Genomic DNA, 25,286 nt, shown 5'->3' with positions numbered 1-25,286 from the left:
AAAGATAAGAAAACTAGACTATTTGAGGTAAAGCATCAAAATGACACTGAGAGACCATCTAGAGAGAATATAATACTTAATATGATACTTCCTAGAAGAGATGGAAAGAACTGTTAAGTGTAAGTGAAGAAATAACTGCTTCTCCAAGGGACCTCGTTTTTGAGGTTGAGTGAGGCAGAAGAAAGTTTCAGAAGTGGGAGAGGAAAAGGAAAGGGAAAAGGAAATTAGCTGGGAGGAGGTCAGAGCAGAGCTGTTAGGTTGAAAGACTGGAATAAAAATGGTTAAATAAAAGAATGAGGAGGAAAAAGAACTGCAATTTCTGACAATTTTATAAAATTCTCCTTAAACAAGTTGACCAGATCTTGAGAAAATAGGCCTGGAGGAGAAAGGCAGAGATACTAGTCAGGCAGAAGGTAGATGACAGACAGTAGATTTTGAGAGTAAAAGTGCTTTATGAAGAAATTCAATAACATTGGGGAAAAAAAAAAAAAATAGGATGAATTTGAACTGGGAGAAAAAAAAAAAAAAAAAAAGTGCTCAAAAAAGTTGAGTGCCCTCAACTTCCACCAGTGCAGCACAGAAAATGGCAGAAAGAAAGAAGAACAGGGTACAGAGAAGCAAAACTTAGTAGCAGGACAGTGGAGAGACGGAAACTGAAGGAGAAGCTGTTGTGAAAGCTATCTCAGATCTCACAAACAGAGCTCAGTACAGACAAAAAATATACTCAAGAGCAGCCATTTTTTGTGAGGAAGGCTGTCAATTTAGGATTAGGCCAAATAAATTGTTAGAGATGAAATTTTGCCCCTTGCTTAGCCTCTCATAAGCTAAGTCACAAAGGACAGATGGGGACAAAATCAGAGTGGACAGGACATGGATGGGTATGTGATCACAGCAAGATAAACAAAGGGACAGACATGCTGAAATGACTTTTAAGTAGAAAGGAGTGACTGAAAGTAAGGTGGCACATCTTCAGCCAACAATATTATCTGCACTAAACCTGTTCCTGTTTAATAAATTAGCAGCACATTCTCAGTTATGCTATATCAAATTATATCACTGTTTGAGGCTCGGATGGTAAAATATGCATTTGAGAAATCAGCTATAAAATGCTGAAACTTTCAAGTGTAAATATATGGCTACATTGCAATTTAATGGCAGCCTGAGCCTCCACGGGTAGAGGAACCTGTGTAACTACATATTTGAAGAATCTGGGAAGAATGGATGCTTTATAATGCATGGTTGCTAGGCTTCATGATTCAAGGTCACAGCAAAGTGAAATTTTAATAACTCAGTGGAAGTAACTCGTGAAATGTATACTTTGCAGTTTCTGCAAGTATGTCAATTGCATTCATCTTCAAATTTTACCTAAAGGTGTGTTTCAGCACGTGTTGTCTCTAGACTGGATCATGTGTGTTCAGTTAGTATCATAAATTACTGTGATTATGTAAATTCTGTCTATTGGTTTGTGACTTTCCTGAAGCTCTAGTCACCTTTCATTAAGACACGGTATGATGTAAGATGGGTAATGTTCTTGATGGCCTCATTTGAGAAGCTAGGAATGGTAAAGATATTATGAGCTCAATCTCTAGCATCAAATAACCAGACAGACAGCACTGAATTTGTTGAGAAATTCAGCAGAATATTTAGACATTCATAGTACTGGGCTCTGTAAATCAGCAATGCTGAATAAGCAACAGGAGCATTAGTCTGTTTAGATGCTAAGGATGGGATTTTAAAATTACCCAGCTCCTTATAATATTTATATCTGGTTTGGTTAGCATGCATTTCACTAACATTCATTTTATTCTGACATAGGAAACTGCATTCTGATTATTTTTCCAAACTAACCTTGAATAGTGGATTTTGACTACACTCTGGAGGTGGCTCTGGGATTGTTTTTTGTGTCTTTTTTTTTTTTTTTTTTTCCTGATTGACTGTTGTTTGGCAATCCAATTCTATTCAGAAACTATATATGAATTCTTAGGTAATGTATGCTAATTGTAAAAATCCTCAACAGTTTAATCTGCTGTAGGCTTCTTGAGAATTTAATAAGCCTCTCTCATAATAAAATGTGTCAGAAGGGGCAAATATTTTGCTAGCACAGCTTGTAACTGATTGTTTGTACAATGGTAGCAAGTATTCACACAACAGAAGTACGGTGCAGTCATTTTTAAAAAGAAGCATTTGGTTTAGCGCCTTAAGGGCAAAAATTATTACTATATTTGTAAAATGCATTTACTTTCTCATCCCTACCAGCAACATGTCAATTTTTGTGAGGATTGCATGTTATTCGCCTTAGGAAAAGCAAAATCAACATAATGAAGCAGAACGCAGCTGAGCTGTCTAAAGATGCTTGGATTGGAGTGGGGGGGGAGGAATGTTGTTGATTTTTTCCCTGTAGTTGCAAAGTGACAATAAGATTTCTGAACCTTTTTGCTTCATAGATAGATGGATAAAAGAAAACGAAGCTCAGACTCTTTGGGCAGTAAGGCTCTTGGAAACGTAGAAGTAATGCATTGCATGTGACTGGAGTAGTGCCATTGATGGAATAAATAAGGCCAAGTTATAAACCACAGTGAAGGACACAGCTGATAAAGATCATGGTGTGGGCCTGCCACCTATTTCAGCTCACTCGTTTGTCCCAAAGTTTCATTCTGCCAGCTAGCAGAATGTCTGCAGAGAAATGAGACACTGGGGGTTGACGATATTAAACTTGACAGTCGCCTGCACTTGGCCAAGAAGGAGACCCATTTAAAGCTTGGAGGTCTGCAGCTTCTGGGTGATTCAGGCATCATGCTAGAACTTTCTGATGTTATTAAATGTTGCCAAGAAACCTGCCATGATTTTTTAGCCTTGCACCTTGTAACTTGCACCTTCCTGTTTGCACAGCTAGTCAGCCACAGAGGGTTTAACGTTTTAACTAGAAATATGAGCTGTGGGGGGGAAATGGTGGGAAATGACTGCACTTCCAGATACGGTGAAAACAATTTTGAAGGTGTCTAATTGCATGAAACAGGGCATAGTGAGCATTGGCTTTCCTTCCCAACCAAATGTGACAGCTAAGATTAATCTCACATTCTATCAGCAATTCGGCTCCCTCAGAAATCTTGGCAAGCTCCAGCAGCAGAAGGAGGCAGACTTGATCAATACAATATTTTAATATCAAAATAATCAGATCCTGGGCTGAGAAAAGGTACTGTATCCTCTTCAGAAGTGTTCTTTTCTGGTAGGAGTGAAGAAAAGCCACATAGGTTGTCACAGGAAGAAAGAAAGAAAGCAAACGCCAACAAAAAGTACTAAACTTGCTGCATGCTTTACCATTAAACACTGTGTTAAGTTCCATCACCTCACCCAGCATGCAAAAGCTAGCATTCAGAAGTGGCAGATGAAGATCATTACAAACCAAGGAGTGGTAGAGAAGATTTCAGCTTTAATTATGAACTTCCTGCTATCTCTCCTCCTCCTCTGAAATTCAAGGCACTTCATTTTATTTTTACATACTTTGGTGTCTCAGATTCCTTTTTATGTTAGTATAAAAATAACAATGAAAAGGAAAATAATTCTCTTATGAAAATTCATGAGAATAGGCAGTTTAGAAGCTCTTTTATTTATTCCAGGGAGCATAATGACTTTTAAAAACACCGTGATTGTATGTTTGTGTGGATATTTTGTTTTGGTCCTTTTCCTTTGTGTGCCTTGCCAGTTTCCTTATCTGTGCAGCTGTAGAACATGGGTATTAGGTACAAAAGTTGCAAATCATTAAAAATTTAAATTCAAAAATAGATTGTCTGCAAGCATACTAATCTGTTAGCCAAGAATGAAGGGGACCTTTTAAACACCATTTTTATGTATTAAAGTGCTCAAAGGCAGAAATCCACATGCTTCTCTAATGACCTTAATGAATACTTAATCTCGTAATTTTTAGTCCAGGAACGAGTAAGGTCAGGTACAAACATCTCAGAAGGATGCTTGTACTGAGAGATCCTGATACTCCTGATACTGAGCAGAACCAGTTGTGTGGCCCTTAAACAATATGCATATTGAAATGCCACGTTAAAGCTGTTTAGACACAGACCTTTGAAGGGTCCTGCTCAAGCAGACGCATGCAGGGGGGTTCTCTCAGGTTCACTGACATTGTTTCTGGATCTCAGAAATTGCATACATAGGTGTGTCCAATCCGCCAGCCTAACAGACTGCAGTTTTTCTGGCCCTCTAGGTCCTTTAAATCTATGTCAGCCTTTCCAAATTCTCCAATGCTTTAACTGCCACAAAATAAATAAATAAATAAATCCTTCATCTTGCAGAACCAATAACCTTGAGTACCCTGGGCTGCAAGACCCTTTGTTCTCTCCCAAAAGTTGGTTGCTTGCTGGTCCCAGAAGGATCCATGAAAGAATCTTCAGGGCTTTTTCGCTGCAAAACATATTGGGATTTTTTCTTGCAAAATATATGGCTGTACCAAAACTTTAATCTTTCCTTTATTTGGCTTACCTGTTCCTCCCAGAACATTGTTTCCCCTGTGCTTGTTTTTGTACTGCCTTCTTACTCTTGGCAAGAAGTAGGGGCTTGACTCTTCCTTGACTGTCAAGGCAGCCCCACATGTTATAATTCTTTACATGTGAAGGAGGAAGTTCCAGGTAAAAAAATGACTCTTCATATGTCTATTCTCGCTTTACAGTGTTTATATTAAATAAGGAGATTGTGTCTAATTCAAAAGCTTAGTATTACTTTTTTGGGGATTGTTGTTTGTGGTTTGTTTGTGTTTGTTGTTTTTTTCAATGTAAAGCGTGTAGCCTTTTGTATTCACCTTTCTTGAATACAAGGGGAATTTGTTAGTTGCTCAAGGTATATACATATGTTGTAAAAAATATAAAAGGTTGTAGAAATGAGGCCAAACTCTTAGCTCCAGTAAATAGAACACAGAAGTGATACAAAGAGAGAGGAAAACATTGCAGTTTGTACTGGCAAATTTCAGTTCTGTCATTCTCTTCTTCAAGAACAAGAAAAACAGCTTATGCAAAGGAAAGATAGAAACAGCCAGGCACTGCTGGGTTTATCTTTGGTGTGATAAGCTTCCTTCAGGGAGACAAGAACAAACTGTGCACAAGGCATAGGGAAGGTACAGGCAGTACATTTTAAACTCTTTCAATAGTGAATTGTTCCAGCTTCAGGAAGCCATTTAAGTTTGCTCTGTCAGAGTTTCTTCCAGCTTCTCAGAAAGCACAACTACTTGGTGTCTGTGCACTGAACGTTTTAATTTTATTACAGTAGAGCTTGATTGATACGCAGTTGTATGCAATGTATTTTGATTTGAGATAAGGTCTGGAAAGTAAGAATGATGGATGAAGTTAATTGTAATCTCAAGGACTGTCTCCATGCAGGCTGTAGGTGCAAATCAATGGCCATAACTCCAAGTTATCTAAAGACTTCTCTTATATGGAAAATCCTGGCTGTAGCTGGGCCCGTACATGGATGCCCAGCTCCAACCCACCTTCATACTCTTAATGTTGTAAATTCTGTGGAAAAAGTAAATTTTGTAAATAAGTTTCCATTTTAAACTTTGTATGAAAAATACCAGAAGGTAAATACTACTACAAATATGTTACACATTCTGGATGAGAAGCCTGAATTCTAGTGCATTTTATTTCTTTATAAATATTAAAGTTCATTGACAGCTGGAATTGAATTTGCACTTGGAAGATCAAATGTAATTACATAAAAGCACAGGCTTGGTCTTGCTTATATAATCTGTTGATATTTTGGCTGTCCTTAGCTGGCAGTTATATGACGCTTTAATTGAAGCAAAAAAAAAAAAAAAAAGTGATACAATTTACCATCTTAGATGAAATTATAATTTTTCAATTGTTTTTTTTAATTGTTTTTTTTTCAATTATAGTCATTAGTTTATATAGGAAAATTGTACAGCTTATTAAAACATAATATGTCCATGTTTTCTGATAAGTTATTGTCTCAAAAACTGATACTTTCGATTTAGACATTCTGTATCGAATTCACAGGGCCCCATTTTTAATGTCATGTCTTTATACATTGCCTGGTGCTGCATTCACCACAGCTTCACCTAAAGACTCCCTCAACAGGAAAAATGAGATACAACTCAGGATAGTCTGTGATTCTGTGATTTTGGTCCTTGTCCTTACCACAGGTTATTGTGGTATATGTACTGTTCTGTGCCATCCTGGAGAGATTTGTTACAGGCAAAAATGTAGAGATTCATAAGCAGCACAGCCCATGTCAAATGCTCAGAATTTGAACTAATTTTTTAATATTTTTTTTTTTTTAAATTATGACTCTGACCTAAATGTTTTGTTTGAAGCATATAATTTGATAAACTTTTTCTGAATCTAAGGCAGAGTTCAAACCCCTCTGGCTGGCTGTCTCAGTGCCAAGAGCTGGTGCCGCTAGCCAGGAGCAAACCCCAGTCGCCAGCCAGGTGGGAAGAGGCTCCAGCATTAGCATCCCCCAGGGCAGCTAGCTGGGGAAGGGCTGCCAGTTGCACAAATCAGCTCTAATTGGGGTTTAGATTCTGGCTCCCTGGGGCACACCTGGAAGCAATAAAATCTCGGGTAGAGCCAAGTCTCCTAGAGCTGAGCTTTTCTGCAGCCAAAGCTCTTTACTTGGAAGACCCAGGCTGGAGCATGGGTTTTGTGGCTTTGGACGTGCAGCGTGGCTATCCAGAGCTACTGTGAATGGTGTCAGGAGAAGGAGGAGGATGATGATGTCTGGAAACTCTGCTGCGTTCTTCGTATTCCTGTGCAAGCAAAACAGATGTGGTTTTCCTGTATTTTCTCAGTATGTGGTAAGTATTATGTCTGTATAATGAGTAATGAAGCTGTGTTGGTGTGCATTCCCCCTGTGTTGAAGTGTGGATGTTTTCAGTCACTAAAATTGCCTATATGTTAAAACGTTAAGAGGTTAAGTTCTGTAAAACTTAACTAATCCTTGAATCCTATAGTTTTCAGTGCATCAGTCTGAAAAGTGAAAGCAGGCAATGTCTTTCTAAAAGTCTTAATGCTTGAGCAAGACATTCACATCTACATTCTTCTAGACTATTGGAAATACTTGGTTCAGTTGTCCTTATGAATGTGGCAGATACTTACCCCAGTGGGGAGCGCTTAGCTTGTTCTCTCTGCATAGTGGTTATTTTCCGATGACTCGTAGTAGATCCTTTTGACTCTGAGACTTAAAGCAGGATTAAAGTTGGTTAAGTTGTCGTGGAGGGAAAAAAAAAAAAAAAGCTTAATTTGTTTTGGCCTGTCTTGCTCCTGACATATTTACTCTAAAACAAGATGATTAGCATAGTAAAACATGTTCCCAGAGTGTGTGAATGTGCCCTTCCATTGAGAAGGGATTTGCAGGCTGTCTGCTTATGGCAGCCAATATTCTTGTCTAGGTTTTAATTTGTTTGTTTGGATGTTTGATGTGTTGTTAGGGGTTATAGGCTTGAACAGCTTCCAGAAGCCTTATCGTGTCTTAAAATGTCACTCCAGAAAAATACACACTTAATTCTGGAAAAAAAAGATGTCCTCTCTAATGGGTACTTACCTGTGTTTTTGGCATTGAAGGGGAGGGGGAAGATCTGGGCATCCAGTTACAGCTTTCAATTATTGCTCTCTCAACCAAGCTGACAAAAATGGTGTTTGACTTGCTTCAAATACAGTGACATTTTGTGCTATTGTTTCTGACAAAACTGTAGCTTGAAAAGAATAAATTTGCTTTTGAAATCCAAATTGCTTCTTGCAACCAAAATGGCTTCCAGACTACAATGCCAGCAAAATCATAAATCCAGAAGTTAAAATCAGTGCAGACTTCTTGCAGTAACCCCCTGCCTCATTACGCACCCGATGTAAAGGGCTACTAAAATTGCTAACTTGTATTTTCCTTTGGAAAGAATAAAATGCTTTGAGACATACTCCGCTGTGAATTGTTCTTGTTATTAAATACCCCTTTGAGAGCATCAGTTCCCTTTTAATATCAAAAGATCCTGAAGATGAAGCAGCTTGGGAGAAGAGAACAGTGTTAATGCTGTTCCCTTCCAGGTATATAAATGAAATGCTTTGAATCAAGTCCAGGTGAAACCTTTATAGTTAAGAGACAAGGGGAGGTGCTGCTCTCACTGCTGTTGAATTCAAGGCACCTGCAGCAGGAGCAGAGCTTAGCACTAAGGCTGTGTTTTGTTCTCTTTGCTCTCCAGTAAGTGGTGGAAAGGGCCACCAGACTTGGTGAGCTGCTGAAATGACATGAAATGGTCAAATTTAAATTAATTTTTCTTTATTATTTTAAGTGGGGATGGGAGAGCAACAAAACATCATTAGTTCTAGAAAAATCTTACATCAGAATTTGGCTTTGCAGTACAAACCCTGAAGTGGCCAAAGCAGGAGTGAGTAAGGAAATGAAGAGGGGGCTGTAAGTCTGTGCAGAAAGGGCCAAGTGGCCATGCCAGGAGCAGACTTTTCTCTTTAGGGTAGTGTGAAACGCCTGAACAGAACTTGGGTCGCAAATGCTGTGTAATGTATTTTAGGCATGTCACTCAAAGCCTCAAGATCCTGTGATTTGTTAGGCATCAGTCTAGCCAAGAACTTCAATCTGCATTTAATTTTGATGAGGTGCTTGTTAGTTCAGTCACTCATCTCCATCCCGAATGCTTTGTGGCTAATGGCTTTGACAGAGGCACTAAATCATACATTTCAAGTTTAGCCTTTCTTCAGCTGTTTTTTCTATAGCCTCAAACTTTCTTCCTTTGAACGATTTTACATACAGATGAGTTTCTTTTGAGATTGTGGCAGTCAAGGGCTGTGGAAAGGTAAAGTCTGCTTTGAATTGTGATCCGTCCTGCTGCCTCCAAAGGAAGAGCTCAGCACCTTTCATGTCTCCGTTCTCCAGCCTCTGCTCATCAGTATCCACTACTGCATTTCACCATACTTTCACTCCCAGTTTGTATGCTTCTAGAAGTGCAGGGCCGTTAGTAAAGTGAATGAGCAAATTTTCTTGTCAAGCTGGAAATAAAAAATAAATAAATAAAAGCATGTAATTGAAATGGTTCCAGAAAATAAGATAATCGTTGCATCTTAGTTGGAGACATGGGGGCTACAAAGAAGCAAAAGTTACTGCTGGAAAACTTAAAGTAATGGTTTGTACAGCCCCAGCACCATGGAGAACATGTCTGCAGAGTTGTAGACTCAGAGATGAGCAACCTCACATCTGCAGCATTCAGCATCTGGTTTTAAAAAAAAAAAAAAAAAAAAAAAAAAGTGGGAAGCTGCTCCATGGATTAAGAAAACTTCTTCAAGACAACCAAGGGAATTTAGTCTTTAAAACAGGGCTTCTATTTTCATAGTTTATGATATCACGATTGGATTCCTTCTGTGGACATGAGCTTCTATATAGTACTAGTCATCACTGTGACAAAGGTTATACTAGAAGAAAACTTTAACTGAGATGAAAGAACAGAATTTCTATTATTTTAGCAGCTGAATGTGTCATTACATCAGTCGGTATTGTGTAGCAAATTGCAAGCTGCAGCGAAATTGCTTTAAAATATATCTGTATATATTTTTCTAGAACTGTGATAAAGTCATTCAGCGGTGCATTGAAGTAAATTTCTAGTTGAATTGTTGTATCATATCTTTTCTTACTATGGTATAGAAACAGATGGTAGTTATTTTTCTTAAGTCTCCAGCAAAGCTGATGTGATCCCTTCCCTTGTAAATGTTTTCAAGTGAAAGTACACATGACCAAAATGAATCTGCATTGTAACATTGACTTGTGGTTTATAAAGCAAACTTTTAATCAGCTTACAACAGTATGCTGATGATAATTAGTAAATGTTGTAGCAGCCAAGTAGTTCATTATTATAGGAAAATGAGTCATTAATCAGAATCAATTGCACGTTTTCCAATAAGACTGTAGAGCAGATGTCACTTCATACTTATTTTTAATGTAGTAATTGAGTAGACTGTGGTACAAATGCATGTGTAGAATTGGGGATGCTCTGTCACTCCGGTGTTCCTACCAGGACTGTGACTGATCTGAGAATAACAGCTGTTCTGGACCTGGCATATAAAGAATGCTGCAGCACATACAGAGTTCTTTGATTTTTATCTATACCTGGACATTCTTATAACCTAATATAAATAGCAATTGTTTTGAAACAACTTCACTTTTAAATTATTGATACTTGGTCTTAATCTGAACTTTGCCTGAACAAGAATTTCTTTTCATAAATGCCTTGAAGGACTTTGTTCCCTGAAAGAGAGAAGGGAGCAGTGCTAGCAACCTGTGGAGCTACCAGACAGTAGGTTACAGCGGAGTGTCTTTGCAGGCATGGAATTGGAGACCCAGTGAAAACACAACTTGGTTTAGTGTCGCATGCATGCCTCACCAGGAATGCGGTGTGGTTTAACAAAATGCTGTAATTAGAAGTGAAGTAGTTACAAATCAAAATTGCCAAATATTGTTTATCTAACAGTGTGAACCAATTTACAATATCAAGATAGTCTACTCCCACGTGCTATATAGAAGTATCAGTAAGAGATATACTAAACTTTCTTGCTTTAAATAAATACTGTGTTGAAAACCAAGCTATGCTTTATTCAGAAAAGCTTTCATTCTTCTGTTTCACACAAGCAGGTTCAAAATAACTGCTGCCTCTTATTTTACAGCATTCGACAAAAGAAAGGAAACTTGGCCCAGAAGCACTGGACTGGACCAGCTAACATAGTGAAATGCAAGCCTTGCCCCATGATGCATGCAAGCCCTGTCTGTGGCTCTGATGGACATACATATACTACCAAGGTAAGTTCTGTTTGTGCCCTGAAATCCTTTTAGCAGTGACTGTGCAGACTGTAATATGAAGATCAAATGGCTTTAGTTAATAGGCAGCATTAAATTTAAGAGTACTGTAATTTAATTTACAGTAGAGCTACTGTAGCTCTTAGTTTATTTCTGTAGAAAAAGTGCTAATAAATTTACACATTTACGTATTTGAAAAACACCAAATTAAAATGACAAACCAGAATTTTATGACTTTCATGATTCATGTTTCTGTAAATTGCTTGTTCTTCCTAAGGATGTAGAATGCTTCCAATATCAATGATGCAAAGAAAGGCATCTGACCAAACTGACTTGGTCACACAAGATGGTTCTAGGGTAGTTCTTGGCTTGGTTTGGTTTTATTTTCTTTAGATTTTGTCCCCAAAAGGTAAAGTAACTTGACAGTATCATTGTTCTGTAATAGGTTGTTTTGTTTGTTGTTTTTTTTTCCTTCAGGCTGTTTTGTTAACGTACAACAATTTGTTTACATCTCTTTTAATACTCTTCTGTGCCAGATGCAGCATATATGGTACCATTAAAAGAAAAAAAAAAAATCCCATAACCCAGGGAATTATCCCAGAGCAGGACTAAATTGGCTCATTGTTATACTAAAAATATGATCACCTTAGGGCTTGATTCAATAAAAGAAGCTGTCTTCACAGCTATTCAACAGTCCAGATTTGTTATTATCAAATAAAGCCTTCCATGTCTCAGATGCATGTTCCATTACCAGTGTTGCAGGCATTGGAAGTCATGTTTAGGGAATGCCCCTGAAGTTTTCTTCTCTTTCTGGTCCAAGGTAAGGTTTGACACCCAGTAAAACTACGCTTTAAAACCAAAGAAAAACCTTGGAGAAATACAGGAAAATAAAACCTTGAAGAGGGAAGGATTCTTTGTTGTGATATAGGTGCAGTGTCATCAGCACAGTTATTCTACATTCTCTTCTCAGCTGGGCAGCTTGTATACCTCATCCATTAACAGATGCAGGTATTAAAATGCTGCCACAGCTAATTCATTTAAGCCTCTACCCTATTCTGGCTGAAGGATTTGCATGGCCAAAGAAGAAAATCAGCAGAAATCTTCTCCTACATACAGAATACACAAAAAGTATTCTAAGTTGCCTGTTTAAACAAGCTGCACTTTTTAATACTCTCTAGGATATTTAATAGAGTAATGCACCATTGGTATTTAGGATTAAAATTGAGCTCACATTAAAATCGATATTTTTGCCTCTAAACTCTTGAGAGCATGTGGTAGAGTGGTCTGTAGTAAATAGCCTTCACTGAGTATTCAGTCATCCTATTGAACTCACTTCTGTGCGTCTTGCCTGTGTCACTGGGAGGCGTTTTATTTCTACCATAAAAGCCAAACACTTCATCCAAAATTCTTCAAATGTCATAAATTCATCAAGCTACTGTGCTAAGCTACAAGCCTGAGTGCTACAATAAAGACCCCAAACAATTCCTTTTGTTGATGTGCTTCACTGTCAAAGACATTTCTACCAGAAGTTGGGTGTTTGAGTTGGTTGTGGTTGGCTTCTTAGTTTTTTTAGATTTGTGGAATACTTATTCAGAAGCAACACTTGTTTATTGTGTTTTTAACTATGTGTTGCTTCTGTCCTGGTAATGGAAAATTGTAGTATTTTGTTGAACTTTTAAAGCACAGCAAGTTCTTTTCCTCGGCTTTTGTCCCCATTTTCTTCCTCAACCTGGAGCACATAAGGTTTCGTTGCTTTTTAAATACTCTGATGGCTGGTCACAATGCATATTTGTTGTTGCTTTTTCTTAACTTTTTTTATTGAAATCTCCTCCAGTGTCATGCTGGTTGGTAAACCTATTTTATGACATTCGGTCCTAGCAAGAGGATGCATGTCTTGTTAACCTTTACTAAATAACAGAGGTGCTCTATAGCAGTGCTATTGTTCTCTGCTGTATACAGCTTACAGCACTGTAAACCTGAGAGTGCATTATTACAGTAGCCTGTAGAACATGGTCGCTTCTATACAACTTCATCTAAAGGTTCTGCTTTGTTTATCTGTTCTCAAAGACAAAATGATAAATGAAGTGAAGATACTTTAGGTAGAGTATTAAAATTAAGTAATGTATTTTTAATGTCCTAACAAATAACATTTTTACTGTAAGTACAAACCATGAGTTGGTCTATCTTTTATGAATGGATTACTATAACTGCTTTCCCCAAATTCCTCATTAGTTTTCACCAGATGATGTTGTTCTTCCTTCTTGCTTTAATCCATTTCATCCTGAAGTCACTAAAATCACAGTTCTCCTTGGTAATTTTTTTCCATGTGCTGTGCAGTTGGCAAGTATTATTTCTGGCACTGCAGCGCTGATGTGTTCCATTATTGACTGTGCAAATACAACAAGGTGGACACTTGAGTGTGGGCAAACACCATGCTGCTCTGCATTCATGTGTATGTATCTGTATCTGGCTCTGCATCAGCTGCTTTGTGCATGTGCAATGATATGCTGGGCAAATGAAAGGGTGGTTGTTAAGCATGTAAGCAAAAAATGGAGAGTAGCCACTACATTTCAGGGAAAAAAGAGTCTTCTGAAATTGTCCGTTGGCCATCTACTCATGTAGTCACAGGCAGTATGCACAGGCACACGCTGGTGTTTTAATCCTTCCTGGCTCAGTTACATTTTGCCTCTTCCTGCCAGCACAGGGGTAGGAGATCAGGCAGAAGACAGGTTTTGACTGTATTCATAGCCTGGCAAGGCAGCATCAAAGCGTTTTGCTAATGACTGGAGGATACTGATCAATGCCATCGGTGATGTTTGTTCTGGAATTGCTTTTTTCTTCCTTTGGACTTCTAGCTGAGGTAAAAATGAATGAAAATGGAATAATATAGATGAAACTTGTGTGTCAGTAATTACACAGAAATACAGATTAAGAGGAAAAAAATATACACATCACAGGCTTTTGTTTAGCCACTTGATTTTAGAATAATTCTGGCTGGTTTTGAGAAGAGGACCATAATGATCACTGCTGGGCAAAACTGCGAACAAAGTAATAAGAAAGGAATTGAGAACAAGCACAAAACTTTATTGTATTATTATGGACGTCTTGTTTGCCTTCAGTTATCATCATTGTATCCCAAAGCTAACAGGGTTGAACTAGGAAATGCATGGAGAAAGGCAGCAGTGGTTGTCAGAGGTGTGGAACCTGCAAGGAAGCACAGAGTTCTGAACACTTTTGTGTTATTTTTATAAGAAATCATAGCTAATCATGGAAAAAGAATGTTGTGCTTCATAATGCAAGACCTCATGAAATTAAGTTAGTTTTAAAATAAATGAAGTATTCTTATTTTTTTCAGTTCAGAATTGTAAAATTCACTGCAGCATGGTATTGTGCAGGCTGAAGCTATAAACGGGATTTATATGAATCCACAGGGAATGGATCCACTGCAGGCTACTAAACCTCTAGCACACTGAGTCCCTAAGCCAGTGATTACCAGAAGCTGGGATGATTGGTATAGTTGGGCAGGAATGATTCGTTCTGTTCCTAATTTGCTCTTTCTTTTACTGCTTTGTAGTTTTCTCACTCTTCTTAAGGATCTGCAATTTGTCCCTCAGCCTAGTATCCTGCCTGCAGCACAGAGCTAGTGTGGCTCTTGGGTTCTTACATCAAAGTGGAGGCATCCCTGTCTTTAGATGAGGCACACAGATAATGGAGCTAATGTACTTGTCTTCACTGAAGTACTGCTGTTTAAGAAAGTATATTCCATTTCAGCTTTGAGTGGGATTGAAATTTCTTTTTGAGCTGGTCCTGAGTATTCCTTATCTTTGTTTTGCATTTTTAGTTTCTGCTTCAAAGATTAATTTCACACCTTTAAAACAAAATTAAGACTTCAGACCATGAGCTGGAATGACTTTTGATAAAGCTTGCGGAAGGCAGAGGATTTCTGTTTGTTGTGTTCTATTTTCCTGGAAACTAAGAAATCATTAAGGATTCAATTCCAGGAATGTAACTTCCAATGCATTTTTAATTGTTGTTCTTCTAATGATGTCTTAGTCATTCCTGAATGGATAAAAAAATCTTCCAGTCACACAGACGATAGTGCTTTTGCTATCTTGCCATATCATTTTACTGGTTTGCACTGTTTGCTAATCCTCAGGCTGTCACACTCTGTTCTAGTGCTTTCTGTAGAGATTGTGTTTTAAAAGAAAGCATTTTATTTACATTAATTATAGTGCTGATGATTCTGGAGACTGTCTGCCTATCACCCCCCCCCCCCCCCCCCAACTATAAGGGATTGGGATTCTTCAAAGGCAGCCATTTGCAGAGTAGAGGAGGAAATGTTTGGCATGGGCTATGTTCTTGAACACATTTACTGGAACATGACATTACGGCTGGACATCTCTAGAGACACTCAGCAACTGATGCTGTGCATAAAAACCATGAAATAAAATCACAGATCCTTGCTTAGGTTAACATCTTGTGTTAACATCAGGTCTGAGTATCCTCAGCATACCAGATCTTCTTGATGTTTTTCTAACTGAATGGATTTTCATTAAAACCAACTTTATTTTGATTTATCTTCATATATAGGAGTAGCACTGCTTCAAAGGCTCATCACTCTTTTTAGGTATAAAATCTTTCTGGTTCTTTTTCTAAGTGTTTTCAAAACTTGCCACAGTTATTTATCTGGGTTATCTTATCAGCTTCATAGAAGTGCTAAAGCTGAAGGGAATTAAATGATGTGGCTGTGGTATATAGTATTTTTTCCTCATGTTCTGTTGTTTTCCAGATGACAAACTTGTTTTATGGTTGGTGGGATTCTTTAGTGGTGCCAGATATTTCCATGTTGTGACATGACACGTTGAACACAGATGGAAAATCTGGTCTGTATTTACTCAGTCCTTGTATCCTGTTTCCAGTAATAGTTTCTGGCACTTCTTGGACATGTAAAACTTTGTTACGTATCTGGCAACTTTAGAAATTCTTTATCATTCTTTTTCTCTAACTTTGAACTCTCTAGGCTTTAGGTTTGTCAAAAACTTCACCGAGTCCACCTACTGCTTGCAGTGCGGATGTTTTAAAATATGTGAACTCTCTCCCCTATTATAAGACTTGCAAAGAGTGATTGCTGTTTCCTGGATATAAAGAGCTCTATTTAATACTCTGACAATACAGAACGTTTCCATAGTATACTGCAGTCAGTGTTCAAAGCTCTTTAAAGTACTAATGAATTAAGTTTGTGAGGTAAGGAAGCCCTGTAAAGAGCACTATGTAATTAGTTAATGTTTTTGTCAGCAACACATTAAGAATAATAACTGTGTAGCTGTCAGTTTTACAGGAAGTTTAATTAAGCTAGTTAATAAAGCAATTACCTGAACATGACGATGACTGCACTTAACCAATCAGAAAATGAAAATAGGGATGATCTTAAATTACAAAACATACCACCTCAATGACTAATGTACCCTTCAAAGATGGAAAGGTACATTGGTATAATTATTATGCTCCTAATTAGGTACATTGTTGTTCTGCAAATTTTAATTAAATCATTGCAAACTAATTAAGTCTGTGATCATGTCTTTGTTTGAAAATGGAAAAATCACCTCCTGTTGTCATAACATTAGGTAACAAATTTGATATTAAGGGATGTGCAAGAGAAATAATTTTCCAGTGATCTTGAAATGGGAGAAAAAAAGAAAATAATGGCCAAAATAACCAGACATTCTTAGTTAAATGTGTGCATTGTGAGGGCTGATGTATTTAATTCTGAGTCCGTATTCAGAAGCACAACTAACAAATATTTATAAAGTGTCCAAGTGTGGAGAATCTTTAGTGCAGCATGGTTAGGGCTTTTATAACCCAACTCTCCTGGATTACCTGTCCTCTGGGCCTGCAATGTTGCTATCCAGCTGTGGTGTCTGTGACTCAGCCTATCCAAGAATACACCTAATGCTGCTCCTGATGGAAAACAAGATACTCAGCAGAGGCTTAGTGAGCTGCAAGACCTGTTCTGTCCTTAGATGGGTAAAAGGCTGGATGAAATTCAGTGCTAACTTTTTGCTTTGGATTGGTTCTGCAAGGGGAGATTGAGGAAAGACAGGAAGAGGAAGAGACAAGGTCAGATGTGGTTAAAAATCCATGGAGAAGAGAATGATGTCAGCCTTATTGTATTTGTTTTCTGTGTGAAACTTAGATTTCCCCCCCTCTTTTTTTTTTTTTTTTTTAAATCTGTGAACTCAATTCTTCACTCTGAGTTCAGAGTTTAGGCCCAATGTAAGCTATGGTGTAAGCTCAGGCCTGAACCCCTGTATGATGGTAGATCTGGTGTGTTACCTAATTCTTCTACTGACCTGTGCTGCAAAGAAGAAACGATTTGTATCTTCCCCTTTCATATCTTGGAAAGATTTGGTCCCTCACACTAAAATACTGTGAGAGCTACTTTGAAGTCGTAATGAAAAAAAAACTTCAATGTTTTTTGCTGTTTGTGTTAAATATGTCTAAGATGTGAAAACTCTAATAGTAAGCTTATTGAGGTCTTCTGATCAAGCTGGTCAGGATTTTTAATGTAGTATTCAAATGTATTTTTGTGGAAACTAATAGATTTCATGGAATATGACTGGAGTTTTCCACAGGAAAAACATCCTACTGTGTTGTTACAACTTCCATACTCAAGCAGTAAGTTTTCAGTGTTCACTTCTGTTTCATTGACTTGATTCATTTTGTTTTGGGGGTTTCCTACCTCTAGCAGCAGGTCTGGAGTCAGCATCACTGACTTTATTCTCACAAGTAACAGGGAAACTCCAGAAGACCTTGGGAAAACTAGAACCTGTCTGATATTGAGTGGTTCTGAAGATCACTCACTTGTCTGGAGCACGTCTGGCCACTGTACTTCTAGCAAGGTAGATCTTCCCTCTGCCTGTAGTCTGGGCCAGTGAGACTTGAGTCCTGCAAGCCAAAAGCTTTGTGAAGTTGTTATTGTGGAGAAAAGCCCTGGCTAATAAACCTTGTCCTGCAGAAGGCAAAACACAGAGCCTTAAACTCTGCAGCTGCTGCAAGGCACAGTACATTTGGTTTGAAGCATGGGTTGAGAAATGTTATTTGATGAAGTGGTATTTATCCTAAAGACATCCAATTGTTTGTTTACATAGATGTATATGTTTCTCAGCATGGTCACAAGGAATGAGCAAAGAATTGAGAATGAGGGAGATCTCAATTCCTTACTTGAGGAAGGATGGGATGGCTTTCATCAGCTTGTTTGAGAATGAATTTTGAAAGGCACAGATGGCATTTAGTCACCATCTGTGACTTTGAAAATTTATCCCTTCACCTCTTAGTTTGAGTTTCCCTGCTGCCCAATTAGATGTGGAAATTCATGTCTTTGAGTGCTGAGCACTTGTGGAGGGTAAAGTAAATCACTTCTGCACAGCTTTGCTCCCAAGTTAAGCAAATTTTAGAAGTAATAGAGAATATTGTGCTTAATTTTCTTTATCTTGTAATAGGATTTTTGGTCCTAAGTTTGGGTTTATTCCTGTATGTGTTCAGTGCTGGAAGCCTTAGTATTTTTGTGGGGCAAATTGCAGTGATATTTGGGCTCTTTTTAAAAGGACTTGTGGTAACACTACTGTCAAGATAAAGTAAGTTATTTGTTACCAATATCGTTATAATCCCAAGGTTAGAGACTGGTAGGCTCAAATGTGTTGTCACAAATAAGCAAACAAAATCCTGCTCTGAGAACTAAACTGAGCTACTGTCCCCAGTCTTAACTGTGAGCCTGTGGATTTGATGTGTTCCTGTGCAACAAGTCTCTTCAGTTGTACTGCTGGCCATTGGTTAGTGTATTATCAAAGGCATTTCTATGTAAGTAAAGGGCTGTGGTATAGAAAACTATTAATTTGGTAACAAAACATGTACTTTATACCATGAACTGTCACAGCCGATGCAGCTTGCTATAATCCTCTAGATTATACTGGCTCCCCTCCTAGTTGTCTCTTTTCGTATAGCATGTAGGGTACATCTGTGTTTCTGGGACCACAGTTTTCTCTCTCACATTAGTAGAGGATTAAGGAACTCTTGCAATTATTAGAGATCTTGCAATTTCACATCAGCAGGACTGAAAGAGGTTTTGACCCCATCTGCTAAAATTAAAGAAATATCTAATGAGCGTTTTATATAAAAAAAAAAAAAAAAAAAAAAAACTTGTTTTCAGTATTTAACTTTATTAAAATGTGTCAGAGGTGTCCTAAGTCAAACCATCTGATGTTTAGTAGCTCATGCTTGAGGGCAAGTATTACAAGGAATGATACGATGTCACCAAACAAGTCAAGATGCTTTATTGTTCATCAAAAAAATTGTGTACCTTGTAAGGGATATTTTTGTATGTGCTCTAAAAATGACACTTATTGCTTGGTCAGTTAATGTACTCAGAAAAATGTAGTTTCATCTCCTACTTTCTTTCTGGTGCAGCCTTTAGCCCCAAGCCAAACAAATCAGTGCTTTCCCCTGGTACAGTAACCTTTGTTAAACTTTGAGGGAGCTGGGAAGTATAACTTCTGAACTCTGTTCAAATAACCAAGTGATCCAGCAAATACTTCTGCTTCCTTTCAAATCCCACTTAGTTTTGTGTTGACCTGAAGAAGCTGCTGCTTTTTGGTAATGTCAGATAGTAAATTCAAAATCCCTAGCAATCCTCTACCAATTTTATATCATAACTGAGAGTAGCCAGGCTTGCATATACACTGATCTGTGCATTGTGACAACTTCTGGGACAGCTTCCCAGTTAAACTCTGTGTATATGTGTATGTTCATAAGACTTTTCACCTGGCATAGTACTAACTGTGTGAGCAGCTGAAATAGTTTTTCCTCTATTTGTTTATTCACCACAGAAGGTTCTAAGAGCTCTGGTCAGCCCTTACAGGATAAGAACTACCTGGTCACGTTGCAGGCTTAGAGGATCTATAAAGGAGTACGATTTGGTACCCATCTTTAAACTGGAAGACACTGGTCTATCATCTATGTTTTACAAAGTAAATGAACACTTTGATCTAGAGAACAAGCCAAAGACATTTGTGTTGGTGATTTTTCTGTGGCTGAGCTGTTTTTTTATTTTATTTTCACAACCACATTAGATTATTTTAAAGTGTATTTGTTGCTCAAGTACATCACCAAAAATGACTTGCTTGGGCATGTTTACCCCAAAGGAGAGAATGCTAGATGCTGTGTGAATAAAAGCGTAACTTGGGACTTTTTCTTAAATGTGGGGAAGAAGCCAGCACAGAATGACAGAAGACAATGTACTTCTTAATAAGCTTCTACATTAAAATTACAGCAGGTGCACAGGGAGAAGGAAGAAAGCAGTGAGTTGACTGTGGCTTGTGGACTTTGAATTATTGTGTCAGTAGTGATAGATGGAGCAAACAATAAAATCTGACCTGTCACACTATGCTTATGAGGCTATGAGCCTTAAGGCATTTGTAATTGGTTTCAGCCAGCGATGTTAATGAAGGTGGATGGGAAAATTAGATTATTTGAACAATACAGACTGCCTTATATTTTTAGTATGCAAAAAAAGCAAAAGAAAAGGCTTGAAACTCAGAGGCTGAAGCTGTGAGGCTTGTTCTCTGTAAACTCTCTTGTCCCTTCATAATAGAGCAGGCAAAGAAATAGCTTTTAAATAACAGGTTCACACTGTAGAATGTAGGTTATTTAAAATGATTCTGTGGGGCATAGTTTTTAAACAGTGTGTGGGAGGTGCAATGCACATAGTTTCCATTAATAATAATGGGATTTATGTGTGTACTTTATATTATGCTTCGTGCTCAAATGTGCCCCTATAGTATAGACTAGAAAATGCATCCTGAGGCTGACATTACTCAGTGTGTTGTCATTGTGGCATGAAGTGCACAAATGAATGCATTTCTTGTATTTGAAAAATATGTGGATTGTAGACATACAAATAAATTGTTGGAAACAGTAATGCATAAAATAAATCATATAAAAAGTGTTTAGTTAGAGTTAAAAAGAAATCCCACTGATATTATCTGCGTAATGCTGAGGATATACTGAGGGTAACACTGGGATAGTTGTTGCATGTAAAATGATATAAGGATTTTTCGATGAGAATTCTTTTCTATAGAAAAGTGTCAGTCTGAGCTCATAGTGTTTTCTTAAAAATCACTAATCTGAACATTCACTGACTTTAAGGGAAAGCCCAAAATTTGTAGGGGAACCTGGCTGTGCCCTCAGAAGCATGAGTACCCTGGGCTGCAAATGCCAAAACCTGCTTACTGGTACCTTGCAGGTTTACAGTTCTCCCCGAGCAGAGAAGTAATGAAACAAAGTGGAAGTGGTAGAGTTAGGACAAAGTCCTCCAAGTCTTCAAACCATGGAATCATCTTGGTTACCCTTTGATGGCATGACAAGGGTTGGGCTGTTTTTAGAGACTCCTTTCTTCCTTCATGGTCTTCATGGTCTGTGGAAAGGAGAAAGAAAAGTGGCGATACTATTATGCTGGGAATGGGAAGATGTTTTAGGGGACAAACACAAAGGAGAAAATCGGCTTCCTTCATTCCACTGTTTGCAGGATATCTTATACTGGACCTATACCTAGTTATTATCATTTAGATGATACAAGTGGGCTCCTCTGATCCACAGAGATTTCTTCCCAGAAACAGAATGGAAACAGCTCAACTAGTTGCATTCTCTCAGCTGTTCATCAGTGCCTAACTTAACAGACAAAAGCAGTGCAGATAGTTCAAGCTCCCTGTAGCTATACCCGCTCATTCCTATTTCTGTATAGTATGGACAGTTCTCCAATGATACATACTTCTCCTTTTTCCATTTTAATGTGTTGTTTCTGCAAATAAATATGTAGGGGAAAAGGATCACATTGTCAAAAATACAAGATTCCTCTACTTTGCTGCAATGTAATCCTAGTAAAAGTAGTTTTTGCTGCAAATATGCCTCATACCACATTTTCCCTAGGAACAAAAATCAATATATGTTTTGTTCCAAATGTATGGTAGTGGAGGATATTCTCTTGTTAATGCAATCTTTTGTCTTCCATTGTTGTTACCTGTGCAAATTGAGGAAGGAACGTGAAGTGGGTCACTTTAGGTCTAGCTAGCTGTATTCATTTTTTTTCTTGTAGTAGATTGTAATGAATAGGTAAGGAAATAAAGGAGAAAGGGAAGTTTTCTAGTTTGGATTTCAGTAATGCTAGCTGTGAAACTTCAGTATGAATTTCTGCAGACTGATAGAGCAGACGACTCAAAAGACTCTTAGTAACCTGCATTCTCACCTCAAAAAAGACCTTTTGAAAATGAGTGATTTGAGGGGGAGACAGTGCTGAAATGTCTCTTAAAGAAAAGTTTCCTTGGTAGCATGGACAGGGTAGAGAACCTTTTAAAAACTTTAGCAGTTGAATGGAGATGGTTTTTCTTCAGTCAGTGGCTCAACATAGTTTCAGTTCATTTGCATTGCATTGATGAGAGAGTTCTTAAATGCAAGGAATTATTCATAGGGAAGCAGAAGCTTTCAGAGGAGAGATGGCACTGTTATTCAAGCTGTCTCATCCAATTTCTGCACAGGACAGAAAAGACAAGAAAACCTCATAGGATGCAGTTCTAATCTGGGTTCTGCCCAGCCTCGCAGAGTTTGCCCTGCAGGACATCTGCAAATAGATCTCATGTCCTGGGGCAATACATGGCAGCATCATGCAAATCCTCCCTATTTGATCTTGTCTCTTCTGCAGATTACATCAAACTCCACTTGAGCACCATCAGGATGAACTGGAACCGTTGATGGGACTCAGACAGCAGGGGAATTATTTTTGTCCTATTCTTGTATGTCTCTTTGTGGCTGTGCACCACATGGTTCTTGAAAACTGGCCTGCAGCCTCAATATTTTGTGTTGAGACATAGAATTTCTTTTCTAGCAGACCAGTAATCATATCACATAATGCATTTTGTCTACCACCGTGTGCTGTTCTGTCTTTAGGTGAATCTGGTCTCTTATTTTTTCTATTTGAGCAGTTTCTAGTTCCAGTTAGGACCTAACTGAAGTATTACATTATTCTAGCTAACTGGAAAGGTGGAATCTGGATTTATTTCTAATTGCTTGTAGCTGCCTTGTAATCTCAAGCATAATTAAGTGCATTGTTTGCACAGCATTCTCACACCTACTTTGGATTAGGGTGTGAGAGGATAGGATAGGACAGACATGATAATGTCCGTTTTTAAAAAAAAAAAAAAAGTTCCTATTATGGTTGTAAATGCTCTGAAGTGACTTTCTTCCTCTGCACTACAGCTCCCTTTGGAGGCTGGGCTGAAATGCTAAGAGCCTTAAAATCGTGAAAAAGTGCTCTGCTTTGAAACAGGCTTTGGATGGAACTCAAGACCTGCATTAAGTACTGCAGCAGTAACTAAAGTGAAGGCCAAATTTGTGCAACCATTACATTTTGCTGTTTGTTCCCAGGTTGCCTCTTTCTACATCTAGGTCAGTGTGTATCTGCATAGTGTATTACTAAAAGAACTGCCCTTGTTTTTTCTCCAGCTGGATCACCAAGTAATTTACCATCCCTGTTACAGTGCTGTGCTTCTGTTCTGGTATGGGCAGAGTGCCCTTGTGTTCAAGGTTGGTCTCATGCAGACGATGCGCTGTCACAAATGGGCCTGTGACAAAGACATCTGCTCTGGCTTACAGCTGGAGTCCCCAACGCCCATAATTATGCCTACTTCCCCAGAATGCAGTGGAAGCTTGGCTGATTTTGGATTTGCGTGATTACGCTATTTCTGGCTAATTTGGCTAATTCATAGTGTTATTAAAATTTCAGTTTTGTATGCAGTTTTTCCAATTTTCACTACTACCCACACAGAATGAGAATACAAGCGACGAAGTACAAGATTCTCCTTGAAAATCTCAGTTGATAAGTAAGGCAATTTAATATAAGTGTTGGATACAAGTGCACAAAAGACAAAAGATAGAGAATGTTTTCAATATTGTTTCACAGGATGAGACTATTAACAAAGCTAAATTGTAGTCATTGAAATTGTAGTCATTGAGATGCTTTTCATTTTCTTCCTTTGTCGCTTTAACTTGTCTTGAGGCTGGAATTAGTTCTACCCCTAAATTTAAACCTCAAGTTCTCAAGAAAAAGGCAATAGCTAAGCCTGTAGAATTTATTTCTGAGTGGACCAATACTATTGACCCTGTGAAACAAACTTACTGTAACTCTTCAGTTTTAATATTGGGCTAAGGTAGAAGTAGAAATGATACTTGCAGAGAAATAATGGAAAGAACAACTGTTCTGGAAGGGAAGCGTTGGCTAGGATGAATGTCTGGAATGCACTGTACTGCTTACCAAATCTCAGTTAATAATTAAGCGATAGCATAGGGATAGTTAACTTCTTGGGGGTGTAAAATTACTAGCTCCTGCAATTCCTGTTTCCATTGTCTGTGTCCCATTATTTTCACCAGTACTTACCAGGCAAAGAAGAGAATCACCGTGACTTTTCATGAGTGACGTTTCTTCTACATACTTCCGCTGTGGTTGGGAATAGGCTTGCAACATCTGGAGTCTTAAATATGTGGCATTATTTTATCTTTCAGTACCATTCAGAGTGTAGTTATGATATAAGGTGAAGCTAAAGCTGAGGATAGAGATGTTTTTAAATATATAGCTAGCAACAGCACATGGGAATGAGATGTACCTCCCATGAAATAGTTCTTACACTGCCTTTTAATATCCTGTTTACCAGTGTCCCCACATTTTAAACCTAAAATTAATATATTTTGCCCTGAAAAAAAAAAAAAAAAGCAAACAGTGGTATCCCCAAATCTTTACTCATGTTTGAACATGTCATAAAGTGTGCTTTACCTGTTGGTTAAGATTCAGTGCATAAATAACCTCTTGCAAGACTTCTTGATCCAGATTGTAATCAGGAACCTGTCCTTCTTTTTGTGGGCAACTGTGATAGAATTATAAATGGAAGATCACAATAATGGTATAAATGGTTATTACTTACCTTAGCTGCCTTATGAATGATTTTTCTCAAAGAGTAACAAATAAAATTAGTCAATAGGATTAATTGTCTGTGGAAATGACATCATTACAAAGCAAAAGCAACACCAGGACTATATATAAATTTCAAGCAGAATATCTAAAGATATAAAACTGAACTCTGCAGAAAGTACAAAATAATTCATTTCATTTGCAGAGGTTCTTACTGGGGATTGTGGATGCGCTGCTTTGGAGGGGAAAAAAGCTTCTTATTAAATACAAATTGGATTAGACAAAGTGCTAAAAGCCTCCTGTAGATTAAGGCTCCAACTTGTTAATGGACTTTTCCCTTTTAACTTCAGATTCTCAAGTTATTTCAGGAATATCTTGCCTTTTGCACAAATGAAAACTACTTGCTAGAAATTCCAATTTTAGTCTGTTTACCATTTTCAAGAGAGGTATGTCAAAGAGGCACCTGCTA

General features: G+C 37.9%; 1 protein-coding gene across 1 annotated transcript in view; it reads left to right on the top strand.

Moving 5' to 3' along the window:
• The window catches only part of SPOCK1 (SPARC (osteonectin), cwcv and kazal like domains proteoglycan 1), a 284,692-nt gene that overhangs the window by 177,597 nt on the left and 81,809 nt on the right, over positions 1-25,286 (top strand). Inside the window, exon 5 of the mRNA XM_082771421.1 lies at positions 10,680-10,812. Within this exon, the coding sequence (XP_082627547.1) occupies positions 10,680-10,812 (133 nt within the window). The remainder of the gene's footprint in view (positions 1-10,679; positions 10,813-25,286) is intronic.

This window comes from Aythya marila (genome assembly GCF_965140915.1).
Source record: "Aythya marila genome assembly, chromosome: 14".
Lineage (NCBI taxonomy): Eukaryota > Metazoa > Chordata > Aves > Anseriformes > Anatidae > Aythya > Aythya marila.
Note: the sequence above shows the minus strand (reverse complement) of the source record. Positions and strands in the feature narration are given on the sequence as shown.